Raw genomic sequence first — 22284 nt, forward strand, 5'->3', positions numbered from 1 at the left:
ACATACAACTTAATTTCCCTTTGAGGTTTACCTATTTTTACTTACATTTGTTGGATGTCAGTTTATAATAATTACTCTTCTATACACATCTCCAGCACTAATGTGACAGACTGTGAATGGTTCTTGACAACAGAGCATAGTATCCTCCTTACAGGTTTTCACCAGAAAGGCTACAATCTTACCACTGAGCTTATAAACATGTAAAAAGGCTTACTTAAAAGGCTGACAAATTTCACATGTATTTGGTTTACTGTTTAAAAGCACATACAGATTAGACATTTCTCAATAAATCTAAAAACCAAGGCGAAATGTAAAGAATTTTAGGTACTATGTGTGATGCCTGTATTCGAGTGCTGCCTGAGTAGCACTAGCAGTAGGTACAACTTTGAAGTATCTGTAAATGATGTTAGGTCATTTGAAAAGTAGCAAAACATTCCATTTAAAAGCTACTACCAATAAATGTTGCTTACAAAGAGACAATACCAATATAATCACTGAAAAGCACTTCCTACCATTTTTGTGAGTATGACAAACTATGTTAATCTGTGACACAGGACTAGACATGGAATTACAGTAGTAGTTCCACTAAAGCAGCAGGAATCTTTGTATTTCTCCATTCAACATTAAAGATGGCATCTTTTATGTAGGCCTCATTTATAAATCTCCATGAATTTAGTCAAAGACATTGGAAATTTATGTTAAGAAAGAGCAAACACATTATGAATTACATAGCTTTATTTCTCTGTGAGAGAAAGAGAATGACTGAAAATTCAGTCAATATAAGACTTTCACTTAATTAGAAGAACTTTAAAATATGTTAAAACACACAAAAAGGCAAAGCTGCTATCCTGGAGGATGTACAGTCTAGAACGTCACAGTAATGTTTGTTCACATGCCTAAATCCTTATATCCTTTTATTACTGAGTTTTTTGTGTGATCTTAGATATGAAGTGTCTCCCTGTGATTTTTTTTTTGTTTATTTGACAAGAAATAATAAAATATATATATATATATATATTTTTTTTTAGGAGCTTTGATCTGATATATATCTTAGTAAAATAAGGAGAAAGTGGAACTTCTATAAAATGCAATATTTTCCTGAATTGTTAGAAATCAGATGAGCGATGATGTTTTCAACAAGTGGTACTTCTCTGGTTGCCTCTATTCCTGAGTACTTAAATAAGGACTGAAATACGAATAGCTTAGAAGTGTATAATTTAAATGTGAAAGCTATAAGTTTGTTTTCAATTTTTTTTTTTTACAGCCTAAGAATATGAGGCTCTTTTCATATATGAGGGGAAACTCATAAGATTTTAAGTTTTGACATATAGAAACTAAAACCAAGTCAGAATAAATCTAATCAAAAGGTAAATAGTTGTCCTTCTTTTTTAATAAATTAATGTCACTCCATTAAAAAAATACTACCTAGTAGCAAAAATGTTTTCCAGGTTAAACTTAGAATAAAAAATATTAAATCCCTGATAAAAAAATGTATTCAGTTACTATAGGTTTTACCTTACTGAAATAAATCTAGTGCTTTCACATATTTAATTAAAAAGTTAATTTCCATAACTGTTGATCAGAACTATTTGTGAGTGAACAAAGTATGTTTCATTGAGTAGTCCTTGTCTGCAGCCAAACAATGCATTTATTGAAATTAATACATAACAAAAAACTCCTGGAAGTATAAAATATTTTCAAAAATATGTGACAAGTACTGCACATTCACCAGATATGAGGGCTGTCTACAGCAATCATACCAAATAAATAATCTACCTAACGGCTTTGTTAAGGCAGTATTTTATTCACTGTATTGCACTTTTGTGCCCGTGACATGACAGAAATGTTCCTGGGCCTTTCAGCATATGCAGACTCCTTTTTTTGATGCTACGATCATGTCAGTGCCTGATACATGAGTATCACAGTTTTTCTTCAGATATGATTCCAGCAAGAAATAAATTTTGTAGAAAATAGTTACTTATTCTTTACTGTTCTTATCTGCTTCAGACATTTTATTGAGTAAAATATATTTTGTAATAAAGAAGACTTGATACTGACTTAAAAGAAAAATTCAAGGGGCATTCAATTAATGTGAGGGTGAAACTCTTGGAAGTCAGTAATAATTTTGCAGAAAATTGACACTAGAATCATCTTAAATTACTGTCTCTTAACTCTGTGAAGAGCAATACACAAAAGAAAAAATGCTGAAACTTTTCAGAAATACTTATGACAACTCTTAAATGTTAGGAATTGGTCCTTTGGACACGCTAAGTGATTTCCCTTCGTTTTCAACAGTTGCATTATTTTGTTTTGACTAACAAATCACAAGCTGTAGAATATAATGGTTTGCATGGACTGAGGCAATTTGTTTCCCTCATTAATTAATATTCAAGTATTAATGCATTTCCTTCATCATTTCTTTATTCAATATGCTGTTTAACTTCCTCTTGGAAACTGTAATGAACAGAGTTTTAAAATGTGTATACACTATGTACAAGTAATAAAATCTGATAGTAACCTGACAGTATGAATTAATCTCCTGTCCTTTTTGGAAGGAAAAAGAGAAGAAAAAGTCAGGCTGAAAGGTTGGGTAGAGGAATGGAAAATATAAATTTTGTGATGAAAACGAGTTAAACTTACATATACTACATAATCTTGCAATGAATCTTTAGCAGTTGTTTTGCCTTTAAAACTAGATTTTAATTTATAAATTTCAATATGCTATAAATGATGAGGGGATGTTGAAGAATAAATTTCTGTAATGTGTGACCATGCCATATGTGTACATTTCTAACTTCTTTGGGGTGACTATCCTTCTCTATAGCCTTGGTCTCTTTACCTTTGTAATTCTACAAATCAGAGCTTTGTCCTCTCCTCCATTTTATGTTTTTTCTTCTCCTCCATTTTACACTGTATTTTCTAAGGTATCATGTCTATATTTGATAACCATATGAAAAGATAGAGAAAGCCTTATTTTGTCAATCAGCCTGCCTGTTGCCATGTCTTTCTTGTTTCTGGCAAGACAAAAATTACCAGGATTTCTGTCAGTCAGAACTCTGAAGCTCAGAGTTCATCAATTCAGTGGTATTAATATTTATGCCAATTTATCAGTCCAATGATATTACTTCAGACCACACACTAAAACTCTAAGCATTCATTCTTCACGGTATCCTGAGGCCTAATACTGTACATAAACGGTATGTTAGAATTAAGGACCTGATCCTGCAACCAGTATAATTTCATCAACTCGGACATAATTGAGACCTAAGTGTACAAACGTGTGTTTTTACAACACAGTGACCAGATGACCCACAGTGCCAGGGAACTGAGCATGTAGAATCATGCAATCACCCATGCTCTGCATCTGTACTGAAGGAGACACACACGGTGCCAAGTGGGCAGCTGGGTTTGCATAAATGAAATATATTAATATCACAAAAAGTAAAAAACAAAACTAAACAAAACAAAACAGTGATGATCTCAAATGTAGCGTGATTCAAATAAACATCAAATGCGATGAGGTGAGGTCTTACCATTCTTACTGAGACAAAACTTGAACTGGCCTCCAAAGCTGTCCTGAACTCTTATATGACTGATTGTAATTAGTAAGAGCTATGGGTCCAGATACAAAATTCCTAACAGCTTTTTGATTAAATCAGCTACCAGCCAATTACTGTGAATAGTTGAAATGAAATGTGTTTGTTCCTACTAGGAAGTCCAGTCCTCTGACAGCGCTGTCAACCTGCAAATGGATGGCAGCACAGGTCGGCAGATGATCGAAAGAGCAGACTATACTTCCTATTTTAAATTAAGTTACTCTGGAATATTATACTTTATAAGTAGTGCTATCTGACCTGCTCAACACTATTTAAGACAAGTAATTTTAAAAATGTAGAGGGGAAAATCCTCTGCTCTGTTTTTCTATTATTTGACGTATCTGGGAATTGTTTGCAAAGTCAGTTGGTTTTGCACTTTGTGTTATCTGACATGTATCTGTAGCAGGAAAAAAATTAATATTTTTTTGGCATAATATAGCCATTCTTTTAAAATCATTATTCTGGCAGATGCCTTTAGCTTTTACTCTTTTTTTTTAGGCTGAGCAGCTTTCAGTATTGACTTTTCATTTAAGAAATATTCATGTTCAGTAAAGAAGGCCAGATTACACAGAAATGTTCTTGTCCATTCAGAATAGCCATGCATGAAGGAAAAGGTGATATCTAAAACGTTTTGCATACTTCAACTCCAAAGGTTGTGTACATCATAATCCACATGACATAGTAAGGCCTTTACCTATGTTTTATTAGTTCAGTCCTAATTTGGTCCTTAGCTGAGATACAAATGCATGTAATTTAGTTGTTTACTTGTAAAATAGTAACTTTAAGATTTTTGGAGCACGATGGCCAATATGTAAAAAATAAAATGTTAATATAACAGATTAATGCCTCACATTAGGAATTTATTAGCTTAACATGGAGATGGTTTTAGGTAGCATTTGTAGGTCTCAACTAAATCACCAGTGAAGGCTGTATTGTCTGTCACTATTTTATGTAAGTCAGAATGTGCAAAATGCTTTACCAAAATGCTACAGCAATTTTAGTTGCAAAATTCTTTTGATTCGAAGCTCATGTTTCATCTGGCCATAACCCTAGGGGAAAAAAAATGTGGTTTGATACACATATCTATAACCACAGGGCGGGGAAGATAAATTACTTTGTGATACACATATTTAAGGTAGACATTTCAGAAGCAAAATTACCTATAGGGCAGGGGATAAGACTCTATTCCTGATGTTTTAAGTTAGCAGGCAGTAGGTCTGCAGAAATGTATAGCTTGGATTTGTGGACTTTAAAGCTTCACACCAATATACGCGCTTTAGAGATGTATTGAGCTAGGAGCACTTTAGGGGTTTAATAAGATGGAAGCACTTTTAAGATTTATGAAGAAATAAAAGCACTGACGAGCTAAACCCGCCCCAATAAACCCTTGCTGCGCCGGACGCCCCATCCCTCCCCAAACTCGGTCAGAAACAGCATCACCTCCCACTTCAAACCCCAAGGACCGAGGCTGGAGGATGCGTTCCCCCACTCGTGGATACCGAGAAGGGGGGGGGGGGGGGGGGGGGGGAGAGGGTGACACGCCGGATCCGCGGCGTGGGGCGGGGGGGACGGCGCGGCCGCGGAACCCTGGGCGAGCAGCACCTCCCTCTGCCCCCCCCCCGCCCGCCCCACGCCGGGCGGCTCCGCCTCGTCGCGGCGATCAGCTGCGCGCGCGTCACGTGGGCGCGTGTCGAAGGTCACGGCGCCCACAATGGAGCTGTCGGCGTACGCGCAGGGCGGGTGGCGGCTGCTGGGCGACCCCCGCCGCTTCCCCCGCCGGCCCTACGCCGCGCTGCTCCGCGCCGCTTTCCGCAGCCTCCTCGATCACCCCCAAGCCGGGTTGGGTAAGGCGTGGGGAGAGGCGGCGTGGCGTGGGGGGGGGCGGTGTGGGCCGCGCTGCTCCGCGGGGCGCGCAGGCGGGCGCCGTGCTCCTTCTTCCAGCATCGCCACGCACGTGTCCGCATATACGCACGCGTGTCCGTGCTGCGTTGCCCGGCGTCCACCCCCTACACACACACACACACACGGGGCGGCTCCCACTCGGAGAGTCGCCCGTGGACGGCTCCAGGGTGCCGCTGCGCGGGGTGTCATCGCTAATGCGTGCCTACTTCATTAAAGCTTAAACCCGTCGAAAATAGAGGGGGGGCCGGCCCGGGACCGGATCCCTCGCGCGTTCGTGTACTCATGGCGGGGCAGTGAAGCGGTTTTCCCCGGCCGCTCCGCCGTGACCGGGTTTTTTTTCGCGCGTGGGCGCTTCCTCCGGCCACCCCGACGTGTGGGTGTACGGCCGCGCAATTAATTTCGCGGTGTTAATGAGGGCGCCGCCGCCTCGGTGCGGGGAGGGAGCGGCCGGGGCCGGTGGCAGCCCCGGTGCCCGCCTGGCCGAGGGCTCCGGCTCCGCTCCTCGCCTTCGGCAACGGGCTTCTGAGGAGCGCAGACGGGACTTGGAGAGGAAATTGAGGGTTTCCTTTTCCCCCCCCCCCCCCCCCCCCCCCTTTTTTTTTTTTTTTTTTTTTTTTTTCTTTTTTTTCCCTCCCCCCTCCTGTTTTTTAATGGGAAGGAGCTGTAGAGGCGGCAGGGCGTGCATCGCTGGGCAGCCCCGCCGGGCACCGCTTGCACCAGCCAGTGCTTCAGCCCCTCTCCTCCTCCTCACACCTTGCCAACGTACTCTGTCCCTTCGCTCTGAGACACCAAATGTGTTTCATTTGGAAGTTTTTGTGGGAAAGACGCCGTTCAAAGGGCGAGCAGCAGCTCTTGGTACCGTGTGCTGGGATTTAGCAAATAAGTTTGTCATCAGTAATTCATTTATTTTAGACGATCCAGACCTGAAAGATATTGACCCTACGGTATTAAAACATTGCCATGCTGCGGCTGCAACATGTATTCTGGAGGCAGGAAAGCACAAAGCTGACATATCTGCTATAAGGTACTTTGAAGCTACCCCATTTCTCAAGCGGTTGTTACTTTAAACTGTACTACTGTGTTAATGTTAACAGAAAACTAATAAATTCTTTTTCCCTGTAGCACATGTCTTGAGGACTGTAAACTGGACAAAGAAAGAATAGAACAATTTTGCACCGAATATCAGGTTTTAAAACCTATTTTAACATATTTATGTTTTCTTTCTCTCATAGGAATTTATTGAATCTAGCAATTTTTTTTTTCTTTTTTTCCTTTTTTTTTTTTTTTCTTCCTCCAGAAAAACAAGGATGCATTGGAAATCCTATTGGGAAGGTAGGTCAATCAGTCAGCACTGATACATAGTTTCAGTTGCAGCTACTTTGAAACTGTCCTGGGAAACATATAGCCATACTTTAGGTGATTAAAGTATCGTTCCATTAAAAAAAAAAAAAAAAGTACATTTTTAACAAACTTCAGAAAACAGCTTTTGAAACTTATCTTTCTCCTTTTGGAATTCTACTCTCTTAAGAAATGTTTTTAACTTTTCAAGAAGCATTACAAGGACCATGAAAAAGTTCTTTATTTGATGACAGCTTGAGGAAATTACATTTTATTCTAGTGTAGGGAACTTGTAACTGTTGTGTCTTTCAGCATAGGCAGGTCTCCTCTTCATATAACTGATGTGTCTTGGCGCTTGGAATATCAGATCAAGGTAATTTTAACACATCAAGGTATTTCTTTAGTCTGTTTCAGTGCCAAGACCTGACTTTTTTTCTATGCTCTTTGTTTTTAATTTAGAGCAATCAACTTCATAAAACTTACCAGCCTTCCTACTTAGTGACCTTAAACGTAGAGGTACTGTACTCCCAGCACCCTCAGAGGAAAAAATGCAATTTCACAATATTTTTTTTAATAAAACAGGCATTGCTGTGTTTTTTTTTTTTTTCTTCAGAACAGTGATTCAGGATCACACCCAGATGTTAGTTTTAGTTGCACGATGGAGCAATTACAGGTACTTCTTTCCTTTATCACTGTTTCTATGCTTGGCTCCAGTTGTGAATATAAAAGTTTATAACAACCTGCTAATCAAAATGAAATAATATATACTAATACAAAAAAAAAAAAGAAATAACCAGGACTGGGAGGGTAGGGGGGAATCTTCTATAAAAATTATCCAAGTGTAGTTTTCCTGTCTTCTCAAATAAAGTTGCAAAGTAACTGGTTTTAGTTGCATGGTGAATGGTTTACATACATAAATTAATATTTTGGCTGTTTTCATAACTGTAATATATATATATATATATTTCTGAAACACTGATTTCCAGTGCTTTAGAGAAATTATTAAAGAAGCTGGTTCAATGATTTAAATGTGTCATGATTAAAAGTAGGGAACGAACTGAAGGCTCTTCAGTGGTGTTAATGACATGTAAGAAACCTACTGAAACAAACGTTGATCTTTGTTTAGTGATTTAAATGTGTAACTGAACAATAGAGGTATTGTAATGCTTGGAAGTGACCATACTCTGGAGGATTGGGAAGAGAGGTTGGGGAGAGGGGAAAAGCAAGATATTAAAACTTCAGGTTTACACCTCTGCTTTTTAAATGTGTGTCACAAAAGTAGCCCTTTTCTTACTAATGAGTGTTTTTAATCGGTTTGCTGACTTAGTTAAATATGACATGCTTTAGCTGGAGAATGGTCCTAGTACAAAATTACACTCAAAATATTTTCAGTATTTTAGAAATGTATATAGTAGTTCAAAGCCTAGAGCAAATGTCAGCATTAGCCATTGTAACAATGCCGATAAAATCTATGCATTAGGAGTAGTGATCTATTTTAGTATATGATATATGTTGAAAGGTGTTTTCCTTCAGTTCCCACTTCTCTTACTACATTGTAAAATAGGGAGCTGTTTAATTACTTGCTGGCATTGTTCATCGGTTGCAACATTTCTTTGTGGTCTAAGGTGCTGGTTTCTCTTGCCTCTCTGTATGAAAAAAATACTGTCTTCCTCTAGGTGACCTTTTGAAAAATATGCTTATTCTAAGACAGTATTTAATCTCTTAGGATTTAGTTGGAAAACTAAAAGATGCTGCAAAAAGTCTAGAAAGAGCAACTCAGATGTGATTGAAGGAGGATGTGTCAGCCTGCTGAGCTGAAGTACTCTCATTCCTAAGAGTATCTTCTAAATGACAAACGTCTTTCATCTCTTGATGCAAACTGTTTTGTTTGTGGGTTTTTTTAAGTCATTGGATGCGAATTAAGTGAAATAACAATTTTTTGTGACTGCACTTGGTATTCCTCGCTCGTGTCATTTTTTTTTTAATTAACTCCTCTTAAATACTTGCTTAGCTATCATGTCTTCAAAACATTCCTTCTATTTTATTTTGTGCATTTTTATAATTGTCACCGATTATTTTTCTCTGGGATCTAATAAAGTTTGTTCACCCCTGTTCTGCAATTTCTATGGGTGAATTACCTAAAACTAGGATGCTAAAACGTTAGATCAGGCGAAAAATCCCTTCTTCCCGTGCCGCGGCTACAGCGCGTTTGCTAAATTGCCCCCCGCGCTTTGTTACTTCACTCCAACTGATCTTACATCTTCCGTAAGAGCAGAGGCAGGGCCGCGGCGCGGGAGGCAAAGAAGGACGTCAATTTAATTTTCTGGAAGCGGAGCGCCTCGCCGAGAGCTGGCAGTGCGCGGGGCTGAGCGGAGCCGGGTGTCGGCTCCGGCTCGACGGCGTCTCCCCCCTCGTGGTGCCGCTCCGCGCCCGCCGCCGGGGCCGCTGCCCGCCCAGCTCCCCGCCGGCCCTGGGCCGCGGGTGGCCGCCGCGGAGCCGCTCCACGCCGCGGAGCCCGCCCGCACCTGCCGGCGGGGGCGAGAGGCCCCGCGGAGGAAGCGCGGCGGCGGAGAAGCCTCCCCCCCACACACCCCGCCGCGGAGCCGGGCACTTCCCTCCCCGCTCCTCCGCGCCCGGGCTGCGGGCGGCGTCTTGCCCTCGGCGGCGGCGAGCGCCCACGAGGGTTCACCCGCCCGCTCCGGCGGCGGCAGCGCCCGGCGCTCCCCGTCCCCTCCGCGGGGCGGGGGGACGCCGCAGACCCCGCGACACCCGCTCACAACGCCGCCCGGGGGCCGCCGGGGCGGGCTGGGGCCGGGGGCCGCCGCTCTGGGCGGGAAAGCGTAGGCGCGGCCCCCGAGGGGACGTGTCGCCCCGACGCCGGCGGCCCCGCGCAGCTCCGGGCGGGCGCGGCGGGGCGAGGGGCGCGTCCCGCTGCCGCGGGTGGGCGGCGGGCGCGCGAGGGGTACCCCCGGCGGGGGGGTGCTGGGCAGCGTGGCGAGACGGGGCGTGCGGGGCGGCCGCGGGTGGGAGCGTGCAACAAGTGCGCGGAAGGAGGCGAGGGCTGCGGGGGAAGGGGGACGGGCGGCGTGTGGGGCCGCGGCGGGCGTGCGGGGGGGGCTGCGGCGTGGGGAGGATGGAGAGGGCAGCGGCGGGCTGGGCCGGGGACGGCACCTCACGGGCTGCTCGGGGGCGTGGGGTGCTCGGGACGGGGCGGGGGGTGTGTGTATGGTGGGGGGGGGGGGCGGCTCGGAGGGGAGCGGGGGCTGGCGAGGGCGCGGGCGGAAAGCAGGGAGCAGAGGGGTCGAACGGGAGCGGCGGGGCGGGCGGAGGGAGCGGGGGGAAGGGGGCATCGGGCGGTTGCGGGAGGGTGTGGGTGTGGGGGGGCAGTGGGCGGGCGGGAGCCGCGGAGCGGGAGCGGGGCCGGGGGTCGGGGCGGGCGGGCGGGCGGCGCGGCGGGGAAAAGGAGGCATCGGCGGCGCGCGGGCGAGCGCGTGCAGGGCCGGGGGGAGGGGAGGGAGGGAAAGAGGGAGGGAGGGAAGAGGAGGGGGCGGCGGGCGGGGGAGGGGAGGGGGGGGGGAGGCGGGGGCGGAGGGGGAGGAGGCGGCCGGGTTGCGGGATTGGGTCACGGGGAGGCTGCCGGGCCCCGGCGGCAGCGCCGCTAATTCCCAGGCCGCCCTTAAGGAATGAGGCGCCCCACGTGACGCTGGCGGGGCGGGCGAACTCCGAGCCATTTTGGGGACGGTGTCAGTTTCCACTGTGTGCCTTCAGCGTTGCATTCTTCCCTCCTCCGCCCTCCTCCCGCCCGCCCGCCCGCCCGCCCTCCTTCCCTCCCCGGGTCCCCGCCACCAACTATGAAATAACAACAACAATAATACTCGTAATAATAATAATAATAATAAAAAGAGGAACGCGAGCGAGGCCGCGAGGCGGAGCGGGGGGCAGAGGGAGAGACAATGGGCTGGTGGAGAGAGGACCCATCCGGACCGGGGAGACTTTGCGCTCCCAGCGCCTGAGCCGCCCGGGCGGCGAACACGGAGGGAGAGCGAGGGAGCGAGAAGGGCCGGTGGACGCGAGGAGAAAACCCGGGTGTTTTGTAACTAAAATGAGCGGAGCGCAGCGGCGGCGGCGGCAATAAGCTTATTGCAATTGACAGCGTCTGCAGTTCATTTCAAGATGGCCGCTTGGCTCACATTCATTTTCTGCTGAACGACTTTTAACTTTCATTGTCTTTTTTGGCCGCTCCGATCATCACCCACCGGCTCCGTTTTCCGGGTACGTATGAAGCGAGGTGTCGCCTTACCAAGGGCGGGGGGCGAAGGGGGCTCGGCGGCGGTTTTCGGCCGGTTTGGGGGCTGCAAAGGGGAGCCTAGGTGTCCCCCGAGCTCTCCGTATGGGAAAAGCGCTGACAGGCTGCTCCAGCCACACACACACACATACAGACACGCAGCAGCAGCCTGTGCACTCGCTCGCGTTACGCACCCACATTTGCAAATTTTAGTTCCTTTCTTTCTCCAGACGCCCCCTAAAACCTTTCTGTGCACATGGCCCCCGAGGAGAATATTTATATTTCCAGACCCTGCTGCCAGCCCGGCCTGAGCGCCCTTTGTTTAAAAGCAGATTTTGATTAAACAGGGACGTTCGTGAAATCTGGAGCTGCCTGGGTCAAGTGATTTCAGTCCTCCCCGAAAGAAATGTGTCTGGGGGAGGTTAAAATGTCAGATAACGCACCCATTTTATAGAGATAGAGCCAGCGGGGGGTAGCGATCCTCCTGGAGGGGTTGTTAGGCGTCGGGGCACCCAGCAGAAAATGTTATTAACTTAAGTTGGACAAGTACTTGTGTGAAATTGGATGGGTGGTAAGATGGCGGTTCCCAGTTGTTTCCAGTGTCTCCTCTTACATTTCTGCTCTAAATGCTAAAGTTTGGGGGTTTGTGCCTGCTTGGAGAGGAAGGGGGTGGCCGACACCGAGAAATAACTTTTTTTGGGGGGTGAGGATAGCAGTTTGGCTGCGATCTTGAGGAGCTGGGGCGTGCGGTTTGCTGGAGCCTTTGGAGCAAAGGTGATCTGTCTGTGGGACGCAGGGGGGTTTTTTTGAATTTGTTTTCTCTAATTATTGGGGGGGGGGGGCGTTTTTTGTTTGCTGCTTTTTTTTTTTTGGGGGGGGGGGGGTTCTCTTGAGCCCGGGAAGGGTAAATTTACATTAAATCCTTTGTCAGATCTTAAAGATGTCACGAGTGAGCTCCTCGTGCTGCTCATGGGCAGCACTGGAAAATTGCTGGTGTATCTTTTTGTAATTGTATGGCCTTGGCAATATATAATGTGGGATGTTCCTCTGTGCCTATTGTAAATATTTACAAATAATCAGGTAAAAATAAGCAGAAAAATCGCATTTCTGTAAAAGTGAGAGAGTCACTTTTCAGCCTCTAGAAACTTTGATTCACTCCTCCACTCTACAGAAAAGTCGAGGAAAACCTGGGCGTGTGTGCCCCTCTGCAAGCTTGGCGTTAAAAGGGTTTTTTTGCACAGTCTGTAGTGGTCAGAGCAACTTATTTTATGGGACTGTCCCAAAGCCCGGGCTGATTCTGGAAATACAGTCCAATAAAACTACTTTGAGTGACTCTGTGCAGTGCGTCCTGGAAACTGAGACAGACTTGTGTTGCAGTTTGCCAGAGACACGAAGGTTTAACCTACCTGATTGCTTAGGTAATACAAAATTAACATTTTAGTGTGTTTTTTTAAGTAGAGGGATCGTGTCCTTCACCTAGTTCCAGGGAGGGGATTTAAGGGACTTGGGGTCTTTTTGCACTCTGCTGCCAATGCTCAGGACTTTCCTCGCTGCAGCGAGCTGGGCAGAGACATTTGAGCCCCGTATGCCTGCTCTGAAAGAAGCACCGTCCCTCCTTTAAAACATATGTGGTCATTTTAAAGCGAAAGAGTAATAGCAGGCTCGATAGTCCAAGTGGCTCGGACTGATAATGGGCGAAGATGTAGAATGACGGCTGCTTTATTCGTGATGGGAGAGTTTTCCGAGAGGAGATGGGTGCAAAGTACACAAACCTAGCCGAGGGATGCTTCTGGTTTTTATGTATGTGTTTTCTGGTAGAGACCTGTCGAGCAAGGTTTGATAGCTTATTGCCTTTATAGATTTTTAATAATGCAGCTGATTCGTAGCAGGAGGATGCACTTCTGGTTTTCTTCATTTTGACATAACCCGTTTAAGGCCTCTAAATAATCAGTTGTCTGGCAGTGTTTACTTCTAGCAAGTATTATCTCCGTATATTTTACGTTTAGTTGTTCTGTGTGTCAGTGTGTAAATATATATTGTCCTGGTTAAGAGGCTGTTTGTATTGACTATGTGAAGTGTTGGTATTCGCCGTGCCATCAGCACGAGCAGAAAAAGATCTGAAAGGGTTTCCCTCGTACCAAAATATTAAGCTCAGGATGCTGTAGTAAAATGTGCTGCGTTCGTCTTACATACCCGAAAGCACAGACACGCGTGTGCATGTGCCTGTACGAGTGGCTTTTGGGGAAAAGTTAGGCGCCTGGTTCAGTTCGCTGCAGAAAATCACTGATTTCAAAGATAGCTCATAGCACGTTGAAAATGTGCTATCTTTGGGCAATAAATAATCCGAGTTTAGGGGTTGCTTCGACAAAACAGGTTTCACGGTTGAATTTAATCCCCCACCGTTTGGGAAGGGGCTACGCCTGCGTGAAATAAACGCGTTAATGTCTTGAAAGGTTTATCCCAGTCTCTCAGGGCTGGGAAGGAATTCTCGGTCAGCCGACTTGCGTGACCTCGGTCACTGCTGGACTTTTTGGTTCAGATATTTATGAATTATGAGGTAGTGGCTCGAACAAATAAAACACAGAACCGTGAAAGCAGCCTGTCCATGGTGAAGTACCTAAAGGGACCTCAGAGTCGCCGGCTTCAGGGCACTGGACTCTTCAGAGAGGAGTGTAGAAGCCCGGGCTCTGCTTTTTCTGGGAAAAGCAAACCCTTGGTATCAGTTTAAAAGTAAGAAGCGGAGGGTCAAGGACCCTGGAAGCGACATTTAAACGCAGTGCAATGCAGCGGGGGTCCTGCTTTCCCGCACGGGGCTGAGAACAGCTTTGGGGACCTGGTCTAGCTTGTTGCTTCTTGCACTTTGGTTTTCTGTGTGCTGGCTGGCTGTGTTTTGACGCTGAGGAGTTTTATCTGCTGCTCACTCGAGGGTTCTGCAGCAACAAGAGAAGTTTCCTGGCTAGGGTCGCTCGTTGGCGCTGTGCACACTTCTTGAGGAATATTGTACCCCTGTCCTGGGCAGTTTGGCCGAAATTCAAAGCTTTTAGAAATCTTGGGGTGTTGTCTTTTTTTTTTTTTTTTTTTTTCCCCACTGCCTAACATCGAAGTTTGCGAGTGGCTGAGGAGAACCTCACATCTTGAGACTTCTCCAGCTTGGAGGGTGCTGCCGTGAGAGGTGGCTTGCAAGCCACGGGAAAAGTGGGGACTAAGGATAGGAGCTGGTGTGCTGGGAGCGGTGACACGGGGAAATTAATAGCTTGCTTTGGAGCAACGTTGTTACGTTACATTTTTCAGGATCTGGTTGACGGAAAATAATTTACTTTGCCATTGAGCTGGTTGACAGGGTTTTTTCCCTCGGTGTACTTTCCCCTTTACCTCTTATTCCCTCTCAATTTAAATAGTATGTGTGCATCTAACGTTGGTGCCAGTGCATCCGATAGGGGTTTATGGATTTCAGACTGTGAAAATGACATTTGTTTTTCACTCTTGTCGCTGCATTGTGTTGACAAGGTGTTGATTTAGCTTTAGGAATGATCTGGTCACATGGTCCTTCGCATGTTGTCACCAATGTACCGTTTAAAGTCGGTTTGGGCTTCCCCCCCCCCCCCCCCCAACTCCCCCCGGTGTGCTTTATTGCTGAAAAGGGGGTTTGTTTGAGGATCCAGAGACTTTGTTTTTTTGGACTTCTTCCGTCCAAACACCTTACTCTGGTGCTGCAAATCTCTATAAACCTCTTGCAAAACTTTGCACCGCGCTCGCTTCGTCCACGGGAGGCTTTTCAAGCGAGAGTCAAAAAAGGTGGGGGCGAGGAAAGAGAAAGAGTTGGGGAGGCGGGGGGGAGGGAAAGGAAGGAAGGAGAGAAAGGAGGAAAGGGGAGAAGGGGGAGAGGGGATGCCGGCGGCGCGGCGCGGGAGCTGGGGCTCGGCTCCCCGCCGGCGGTGCGGGGGGCTCGGACCCCGGGAGCGCAGCGCGGCTCGGCGGAGGGAGGAAGGGAGCGGAGAAGGAAGAGGAGCGATCTCAGCCCAGCTCCTCGCACCGAGTCGACGTGGAGAGAGGCCCCTGAGAGGATCCGAAATGGCCGAGGCTCGGGAGGAGCCTCTGGCGCTCGCCTCCGCCGGGCTGAGACCCTAAAGCCTGGCTCAGCCCCGCGGCCGGGGCCGTCCCCGCCGCCCGGGCAGCCCCGCACCGCGCCCCGTCACCCTCCGGGCTGCGGCACCCCGACCCCGCCCGGGCCCACCCCCCACCCCCCCCCCCACTTCTCCCGCCCTCTCCCTCCTCGCCGTCCCCCTCCCCTCCCCTCGCAACTGGGCTCCCAGACCCCCGCGGGCTCCTCGGTTCCTCCACCCCCCTCCGCCAGCCCCCGGGCCCCGCGTCCCACCCCCTGGCCCGGCTCGGCTCGGCCCGGCCCGCCCCCCCCCCACCCCCCCGGCCGCCCCCCCGCCCGGCTCTCGTGTGTTCCCAGCGGTGGCAGGATGCCAAGTGTAAGTGTAAGTTGCTATAGCAACCCCCTCGGAGAGCGGAGCAGATCCGGATCGGCACCGAGCAGCCGCGGCAGCCGCCCGGACCCCCCTCGCGGGCCGGCCCTGCCGCCCCGGTGCCCGGCCCCGCTCCGAGGTGCGTCCCCCCCGCCCCCCCCCCCCCCGTCCCTCCCCCCGCCGCCCCTCCCCGCTCTCCGGAAATGCCAGGGCAGCCGCACCGGGAGGCGCTGGTTCCCCTTTGTGCTTCTCGCCGGCAGCCCGGTGCCCGGCCGTGTCCCCTTCCCCGTCCCTCCCGCCCCGGAGCACCCCGCCGCATCGCCGCCGAGCCTCCCGGAGCGCCCGAGCCGGCCGGTGCCCCGCAGCGCCGCGGTGGAGACCCCGGTGCCCGCCGGGGAGCGGCGCGGTGGGTGCCGCGGAGCGACCGCGCCTCCGCGGGGTTGCGCGCAGGCCGGCGCGGGGCGGTGCGGAGCGGAGCGGAGCTGCGCCGCCGGCCTCGGGACCGGCCCCCGCCCGCCGCCCGGCTCCGCGCCGCCGCCGCCGCCTTCCGCGCTTCATCCTCGCCTGCGCCGGGGGATGCGACTGCCCGGGGGACGGGGACGCGCCGGATCTCGGCACCCGGGACGCCGCCGCGCTCGTCCCCGCTGATCGGTCCTGTGTGTGTCTTCCAGAGCCCCCCCTCACCACGCCAAAATGCATCGAACAACCAGAATCAAAATAACCGAGCTAAACCCCCATCTCATGTGCGTGCTCTGCGGCGGGTACTTCATTGATGCAACAACCATCATAGAGTGCCTCCACTCCTGTAAGTACGACCGGGCGCTCCGCGTTGTTCCCCCGCCGCTTCCCACCTTTCCCGGCATCCCGGGAACACACACACACACATACACACACACACCAAAAAAAAAAAAAAAAAAAAGGGGGCGGGGGGGGGGGGGGAGGGAAATAGGCGAAAAAAAAAAAAAAAGAACAGCAAACCAAAACCAAGCCCCCAAACCCCCCGAGGTGCTCGGGACCGCCACCCCTCCACCTTCCCGACCAACGGGCTGGGAAATAGGTGGCCTGGCCACGGTGCAGTTTTTCTGACGATGGCCCTAGGGTCTTTGTTAAAGTCATAATATATGTACTCTAAGCGTCTCCTTTTCATGGTAATTGCAGCTTATTTGGGTATTTGTTTAGCTTAAGCAGCGGGCTGCTGACAATGGACGATTTGCTCTAGCTTGCATAGTTTAGAAAAATCGCACCTCTATCTATGCATATCTGAGCATCACCTACGACCATCACTAAAAGGCTTTCGTATTTGATTTACAGTCTGTAAGACCTGTATCGTGCGTTACTTGGAGACCAGCAAGTATTGTCCTATTTGTGATGTCCAAGTTCACAAAACTCGACCGCTTTTGAATATAAGGTAGGAGAAAGATGCGATGGGCACCCTGCATCTCTTATTTTACTTTACATGGGGAGACCAGCAGTAGTCCTGTAGATGTTATCTCACCCTCTGCGATTTAAATCTGAAAGGACTTGTCAATTTACAAGCCAACTCGTGTGTATGCTCTCTCTTTGGAGTTTTGTCATTGATTGAAACTGAAGATTTCTCTGGATGTGAGACAGAAAGTTTTTGTGGGTCTTTTTTTGCATATGCCAGCCATTGATGCAATGCCTCTTCCCTCTCCCCCATTCTCATGTGTACCATCCCGACACTTTTTACCCCCACTTGCTTTATCTCCCAGACATGCTTCACTCCAGCCATAGCTTCTAGTCATGAAAACTCTTGCTGAAACTTTGCAAGCAAAAGCTTTAAAAGCATGCTTTTCCTTTCAGAAATATTTTTCTTGTCAGTGTTACTCTTTGGTCTCTTTATTTTCTAGGGACGGCATGTAGTTTTGAAGGCCTTCCTTCAGTCTGAGAAAATGATTTTTCAGTTGTGGTAGCACAGATGAGTTTTGGTTTATAGCGGTATTTAGAGCAGTGTTAGTTTGATTACAAGGTCTTGTAATTTAACTTTTTATGACTAGCCTCCCGCTTTGTAGAAGATGCCTCATTGTTGTGAAAGATTATAAATGAGGAGCTGCTGCTTGGATTAAAATATGGTTTCATCTGCTTAATTTTACGTTTTGCGGTTGTTCTCTTTTCAGGTCAGATAAAACTCTCCAAGATATTGTATACAAGCTAGTACCGGGCCTTTTCAAAAGTAAGTAGTTAAATCGGGTATTTTTAATGAGGAGCAGAAAAACAAAACCAGAATTGCTATTCTATAAGAGTACCAGGAATTACAGAGTATGTACTAAAATAAAAATATATGCTTTTCCATCTAGATGAAATGAAAAGAAGAAGGGATTTTTATGCTGCTCATCCATCAGCTGATGGTAAAAGCTTCTCGTTCACAACTTTATTAAATGTAGCATTGACCTAGATGCTTTGCTGTTTCCTTTTTAACTTACAAATTATGTATTACTGTGATAGAATTTTAATAAGTAAGTTCAGCATAATAAAAGTTTATTAACAGTTGGGTAGCTTTAATTTATAATCTTACTACGGAGATTTTTTTTTTTCTTGTTACTGAGAATTGCCATTCTTCCTGATTTGAATTTCAAAATGTAAATTATTGTGGAAATTTCTGCGCAGCTGCCAATGGCTCTAATGAAGACAGGGGAGAAGTGGCTGATGAAGACAAAAGAATTATAACAGACGACGAGATAATAAGCTTATCCATTGAATTCTTTGACCAGAATAGGCAAGTTCCAGAATGGCAATATTTTATGTTTACCTGACTGATAGCAGCTATATATATGATTTGTTGTAATTGTTTCATTTCTTCTCACAGACTGGAACGAAAAGGAAATAAGGAGAAAGAAAAATCAAAGGAAGAGGTAAACAACTTTTCTTTACTCTAGGGGAAATGTAACATGCACACAAACGTCTTTGGGGCAGGTTTGTAGTTGAAAAAAATGCATAGGTATTCATATCTAGGACAAAAGAAGCACACCTCCTGTTATGGTGTTAGGTATGGAAGCGGTCAAACATCTTTGTAAACTGTTTATGTAAACAACTTTTTAAAATAAAAAAAATACTTGCCATGTTACTTTTAAAGAGGAATCTGATTTTTTGTCAGATTCTGCAATAATTTATTTATTTATTATTTTTTTAAATCAATATGCAATACGTATATATTGTAAAAAGAGGTTTACTGTGAGATAAAATTCTCAATGTATAAAATCAGTTGCATTTTTAATTACTTATTCTGGAATGTAATTTACCACTTATTTCTGTTGATCCTTATAAAGCAGCAGAAATTGTTATATTATAGTTAATAATTTAATAAGGTGCATTTTAAAAAATTAACATAAAATGATAGAGTACAACTTTGATGGGAGTTAACTGCTTGTTCTCAGTAGGCTGATTTTCTTTCCTATGCCATCAGGTGAATGACAAGAGATACTTACGCTGCCCAGCAGCAATGACAGTGATGCATCTAAGAAAGTTCCTGCGGAGTAAAATGGATATACCTAACACTTTCCAGGTACCTATGGGGGAAGAGTGATTTTTTTTTTTTTTTTTTTTAATATAAATCATGCTATTCTAAGCCTGGTACTGTTGGTTGGTGCTAATTTTCTCATTACAGCCAGTTACAGCAAGTGTGAATTACCACGTATTTCTGGCGTGTACAATATGTTGATGGGATTATGAACATTATTTTTAAAATACCTATCTGGAGAGTTTGCTGACACTGTAATTTTTTTAATGCTGCAAATATCAAAGTATCAAGAAATTTCTCCTTAACATCTTTAAAACATATCTAATTGATGCAAAAATTCCCTCTTCCCTGCTGGGTTTGGTATAGCAGTTTTTCAATTTTCTGAGATATGTGGCAGCGGGACTACTTTTGCCTCAGAGCAAACATAGCTTAGGGCTAAATGCCTGGACACTCCTTAATGCAAGGATTTGTATCTTGAACAGATTGATGTGATGTATGAGGAGGAGCCTCTGAAGGACTACTACACCCTAATGGATATTGCCTACATCTACACCTGGAGGCGGGTGAGTGTGGCCAGCGTGCCCCCCACGGGGGTGTGGGCTGTGGCCCAGGGAGGGCGCTTACCAGGGTCTCCCCTCTGCCTTGCAGAACGGGCCTCTCCCCCTGAAATACCGGGTCCGACCTACTTGCAAGAGGATGAAGATCAGTCACCAGAGGGAAGGCTTGAATAACAGCGGGGAGCTGGAAAGTGACTCTGGGAGCGACAAGGCGAGCAGCCCGGCGGGAGGCATCCCCTCCACCTCCTCCTGTTTGCCCAGCCCCAGCACACCGGTCCAGTCTCCTCACCCCCAGTTCCCCCACATCTCCAGCACCATGAACGGCACCAGCAGCAGCCCCAGCAGTAACCATCAGTCCTCCTTTACCAACAGAGCGAGGAAAACATCGATAAATGGCTCCTCGGCCACTTCATCTGGTTGACTGCCAACCAGGCTACCACCCCTGCCCCTCCTTTATATAGATCTCTCCATGCCATTACAGCTTTATAGATGCTAATCCATGTGACTATCGTCCAAATTGCTTTCTTTTGTAGTGACACTGAACTTGGCTATAAAAGGCGGACTAGGTGACATTCAGGATGGACGTTAATGGAAACGCGAGATTGAAATGTAAATTGTTTTCAGAGGACTGGGAAGCAAACAAAAGTTACACCTTCACCTGTTCTGAGTGATGTGGAGTTGTTTCCGTCCCCATCATCTGGACTCGGGAGTCTCCAGAAGTCGATACAAATCCCGGGAAGTAGTTTGTTAATCCAGACTAACTCCTCCATTGCGTTCTCTTCGATTGTTATTGTTCTTATGCTGTTTTGTGAACCTGTAGAAAGCAAGTGCTTTTTCATCTTGAAATCCAACAAAACGGAAAGAATATGCATAGAATAATGCATATATGTAGCCATGTCACTGTGAATAACAATTTTTGCGTATTAGCCATTTTGATTCTTATGTTGCATCTTTTACTTCTCTGTTGCTGCGCAGAACCGATCAAAAGAAAAGTAAACTTCAGTTTTACAATCTGTATGCCTAAAAGCGGGTATTACCGTTTTATTTACTGACTTGTTTAAATGATTCGCTTTTGTAAGAATCAGATGGCATTATGCTTATTGTACAATGCCATATTGGTATATGACATAACAGGAAACAGTATTGTATGATATATTTATAAATACTATAAAGAAAATATTGTGTTTCATGCACTCATGATATGGTTGTTAAATTTCTAAACTGGTTCGACCCTTGCAGATGCCGCCTGTTTGAGCTTTGCTCATACTGCAAGAAACACTTTGCGTGTAAGAGCTACAGTATTGGGAAAGCACATTCAAGTCTCTGATAACCTGGAGGCAATTGGCAATCTTAAAAGGATTTTACTGGCTTTGTCTTTTTTTCCAAGTGATATATTTTTACTTTACCAAATGTTGAAGTGATGCAGTGAAGAAGAAAAAAAAAAAAAAAAAAAAAAAGAGTTAAGGGACATGGAAGTCTTTGACCTGTTTGATTACCTTTTTATTATTTGGTGTGGTGGGACTGTGTTTTTAAAAGCACATGGAATCATTATAGAAGCCATAAACTATTTGGTATAAATTTTAAGGAACCAGCAAGTCGCTGGATGAAGGCATTTTATCTAAATTTGTTTTAATATATATGTATATGGTACAGTACTAACTTCATTAAAATTTAACAGGTACTTTAATATTTCCAATAAATTGTGGAGAATGCCTCCTCTTTAATGGCCTGCAAATAGGTGCATTTTATTAGAGGCTTCTAAGGGTATTTTTTTTTTTCAGTAGAAAGAACTTTTCCACTATAAAATATGAACAGTCCAGAACACTTTTCAGTTTGTGCTTTGCTTTGGTCGAACTTTGTGTGTGTTCATCACCCATCAGTTATACATTTGTGAGGGTGTTTATTCTATATGGATATTGTTTCATGTTTGTACGGGAAAATTGTAGTTAAACATTTCATTGTCTCCAGTCTGCAAAAGAAGCACAATTCTATTGCTTTGTCTTGCTTATAGTCATTAAATCATTACTTTTGCATATAAATTGCTGTTATTTGTCCTGCTTGTTTTTATAGACCAGGTGATTGCAAATCCTCCACAAGGTTATTGCTTATTGATGTATAATGTCTTGTTAAACAAGAGTTGATATTTTTTCCTGTAGTAAACATGTACAGTTCAATTTCAACAGTAAAAACTTCAGTTTTATATACACAAATAACTTTCATTTATAGCTGATCAAAGAAATAAACAAATAAAAGGGATAATTCATTGAAAAATAGCAAATGACCTCTGTTGGTAATGTGGTATTAAAGGACAAAGATCTTGTTCTCATTGGAAGTCTTTCTGGGTGTACAAAAGATTTTAGTGAGCAGAACAGCAGAGTACTAAAATAACAAAAAAAAAAAAAGCCTCAAAATCGCCATGATTTGTCTTGGTTGCCTGCCTCGAAAACATTTGCTGTTCCTTATTTGACCCCGACTTATTCCTGAAAATAAGCAAATGGTGTATTCTCACATCCCAGCCAGGCACAGATTTTACCTCCCGTCTGCTCAAACTTCCCTCCCTCTAAACTGCACTGGCTGTGAAGGGCACAACAGGGATTTGGGGTGGCCAGTGCCAGGTTCCACCTGTGCTGCTCTGGATTACTTTTTAAAGCCTCAGTGG

General features: G+C 46.0%; 2 protein-coding genes across 2 annotated transcripts; both read left to right on the plus strand.

Annotated features, from left to right (window-relative positions):
• Nucleotides 1–5273: 5273 nt before the first annotated feature.
• Nucleotides 5274–8786, plus strand: COMMD3 (COMM domain containing 3). The gene is made up of 8 exons (XM_042802073.1): nucleotides 5274–5440; nucleotides 6411–6522; nucleotides 6621–6684; nucleotides 6796–6830; nucleotides 7149–7209; nucleotides 7296–7352; nucleotides 7450–7509; nucleotides 8563–8786. Exons 1-8 carry the CDS (start codon nucleotides 5308–5310, stop codon nucleotides 8620–8622), a joined length of 582 nt encoding a protein of 193 aa, XP_042658007.1. The 5' UTR covers nucleotides 5274–5307; the 3' UTR covers nucleotides 8623–8786.
• Nucleotides 8787–10566: 1780 nt separating this feature from the next.
• BMI1 (BMI1 proto-oncogene, polycomb ring finger) lies at nucleotides 10567–21664 on the plus strand. The gene is made up of 10 exons (XM_032991388.2): nucleotides 10567–11108; nucleotides 16265–16398; nucleotides 16905–17001; nucleotides 17729–17784; nucleotides 17909–17959; nucleotides 18219–18327; nucleotides 18418–18463; nucleotides 19015–19113; nucleotides 19551–19631; nucleotides 19717–21664. The coding sequence occupies exons 2-10, from the start codon at nucleotides 16287–16289 to the stop codon at nucleotides 20044–20046; spliced, it is 981 nt and encodes a 326-aa protein (XP_032847279.1). The 5' UTR covers nucleotides 10567–11108; nucleotides 16265–16286; the 3' UTR covers nucleotides 20047–21664.
• The last annotated feature ends 620 nt before the right edge of the window (nucleotides 21665–22284 follow it).

This window comes from Tyto alba, unplaced genomic scaffold (assembly GCF_018691265.1).
Source record: "Tyto alba isolate M040663 unplaced genomic scaffold, T.alba_DEE_v4.0 Super-Scaffold_38, whole genome shotgun sequence".
Taxonomy (NCBI): Eukaryota; Metazoa; Chordata; class Aves; order Strigiformes; family Tytonidae; genus Tyto; species Tyto alba.

Excerpts from the sequence above, each read along its gene's own strand:
- COMMD3 (XM_042802073.1), top strand. The coding sequence starts at position 5,308 with ATGGAGCTGTCGGCGTACGCGCAGGGCGGGTGGCGGCTGCTGGGCGAC. Across the intron at positions 6,831-7,148 it reads TTGGAAATCCTATTGGGAAG|CATAGGCAGGTCTCCTCTTC; the intron begins GTAGGTCAATCA and ends TGTGTCTTTCAG. Across the intron at positions 7,353-7,449 it reads TAGTGACCTTAAACGTAGAG|AACAGTGATTCAGGATCACA; the intron begins GTACTGTACTCC and ends TTTTTTCTTCAG.
- BMI1 (XM_032991388.2), top strand. The coding sequence starts at position 16,287 with ATGCATCGAACAACCAGAATCAAAATAACCGAGCTAAACCCCCATCTC. Across the intron at positions 17,785-17,908 it reads AGTACCGGGCCTTTTCAAAA|ATGAAATGAAAAGAAGAAGG; the intron begins GTAAGTAGTTAA and ends TTTTCCATCTAG. Across the intron at positions 19,632-19,716 it reads ACATCTACACCTGGAGGCGG|AACGGGCCTCTCCCCCTGAA; the intron begins GTGAGTGTGGCC and ends TCTGCCTTGCAG.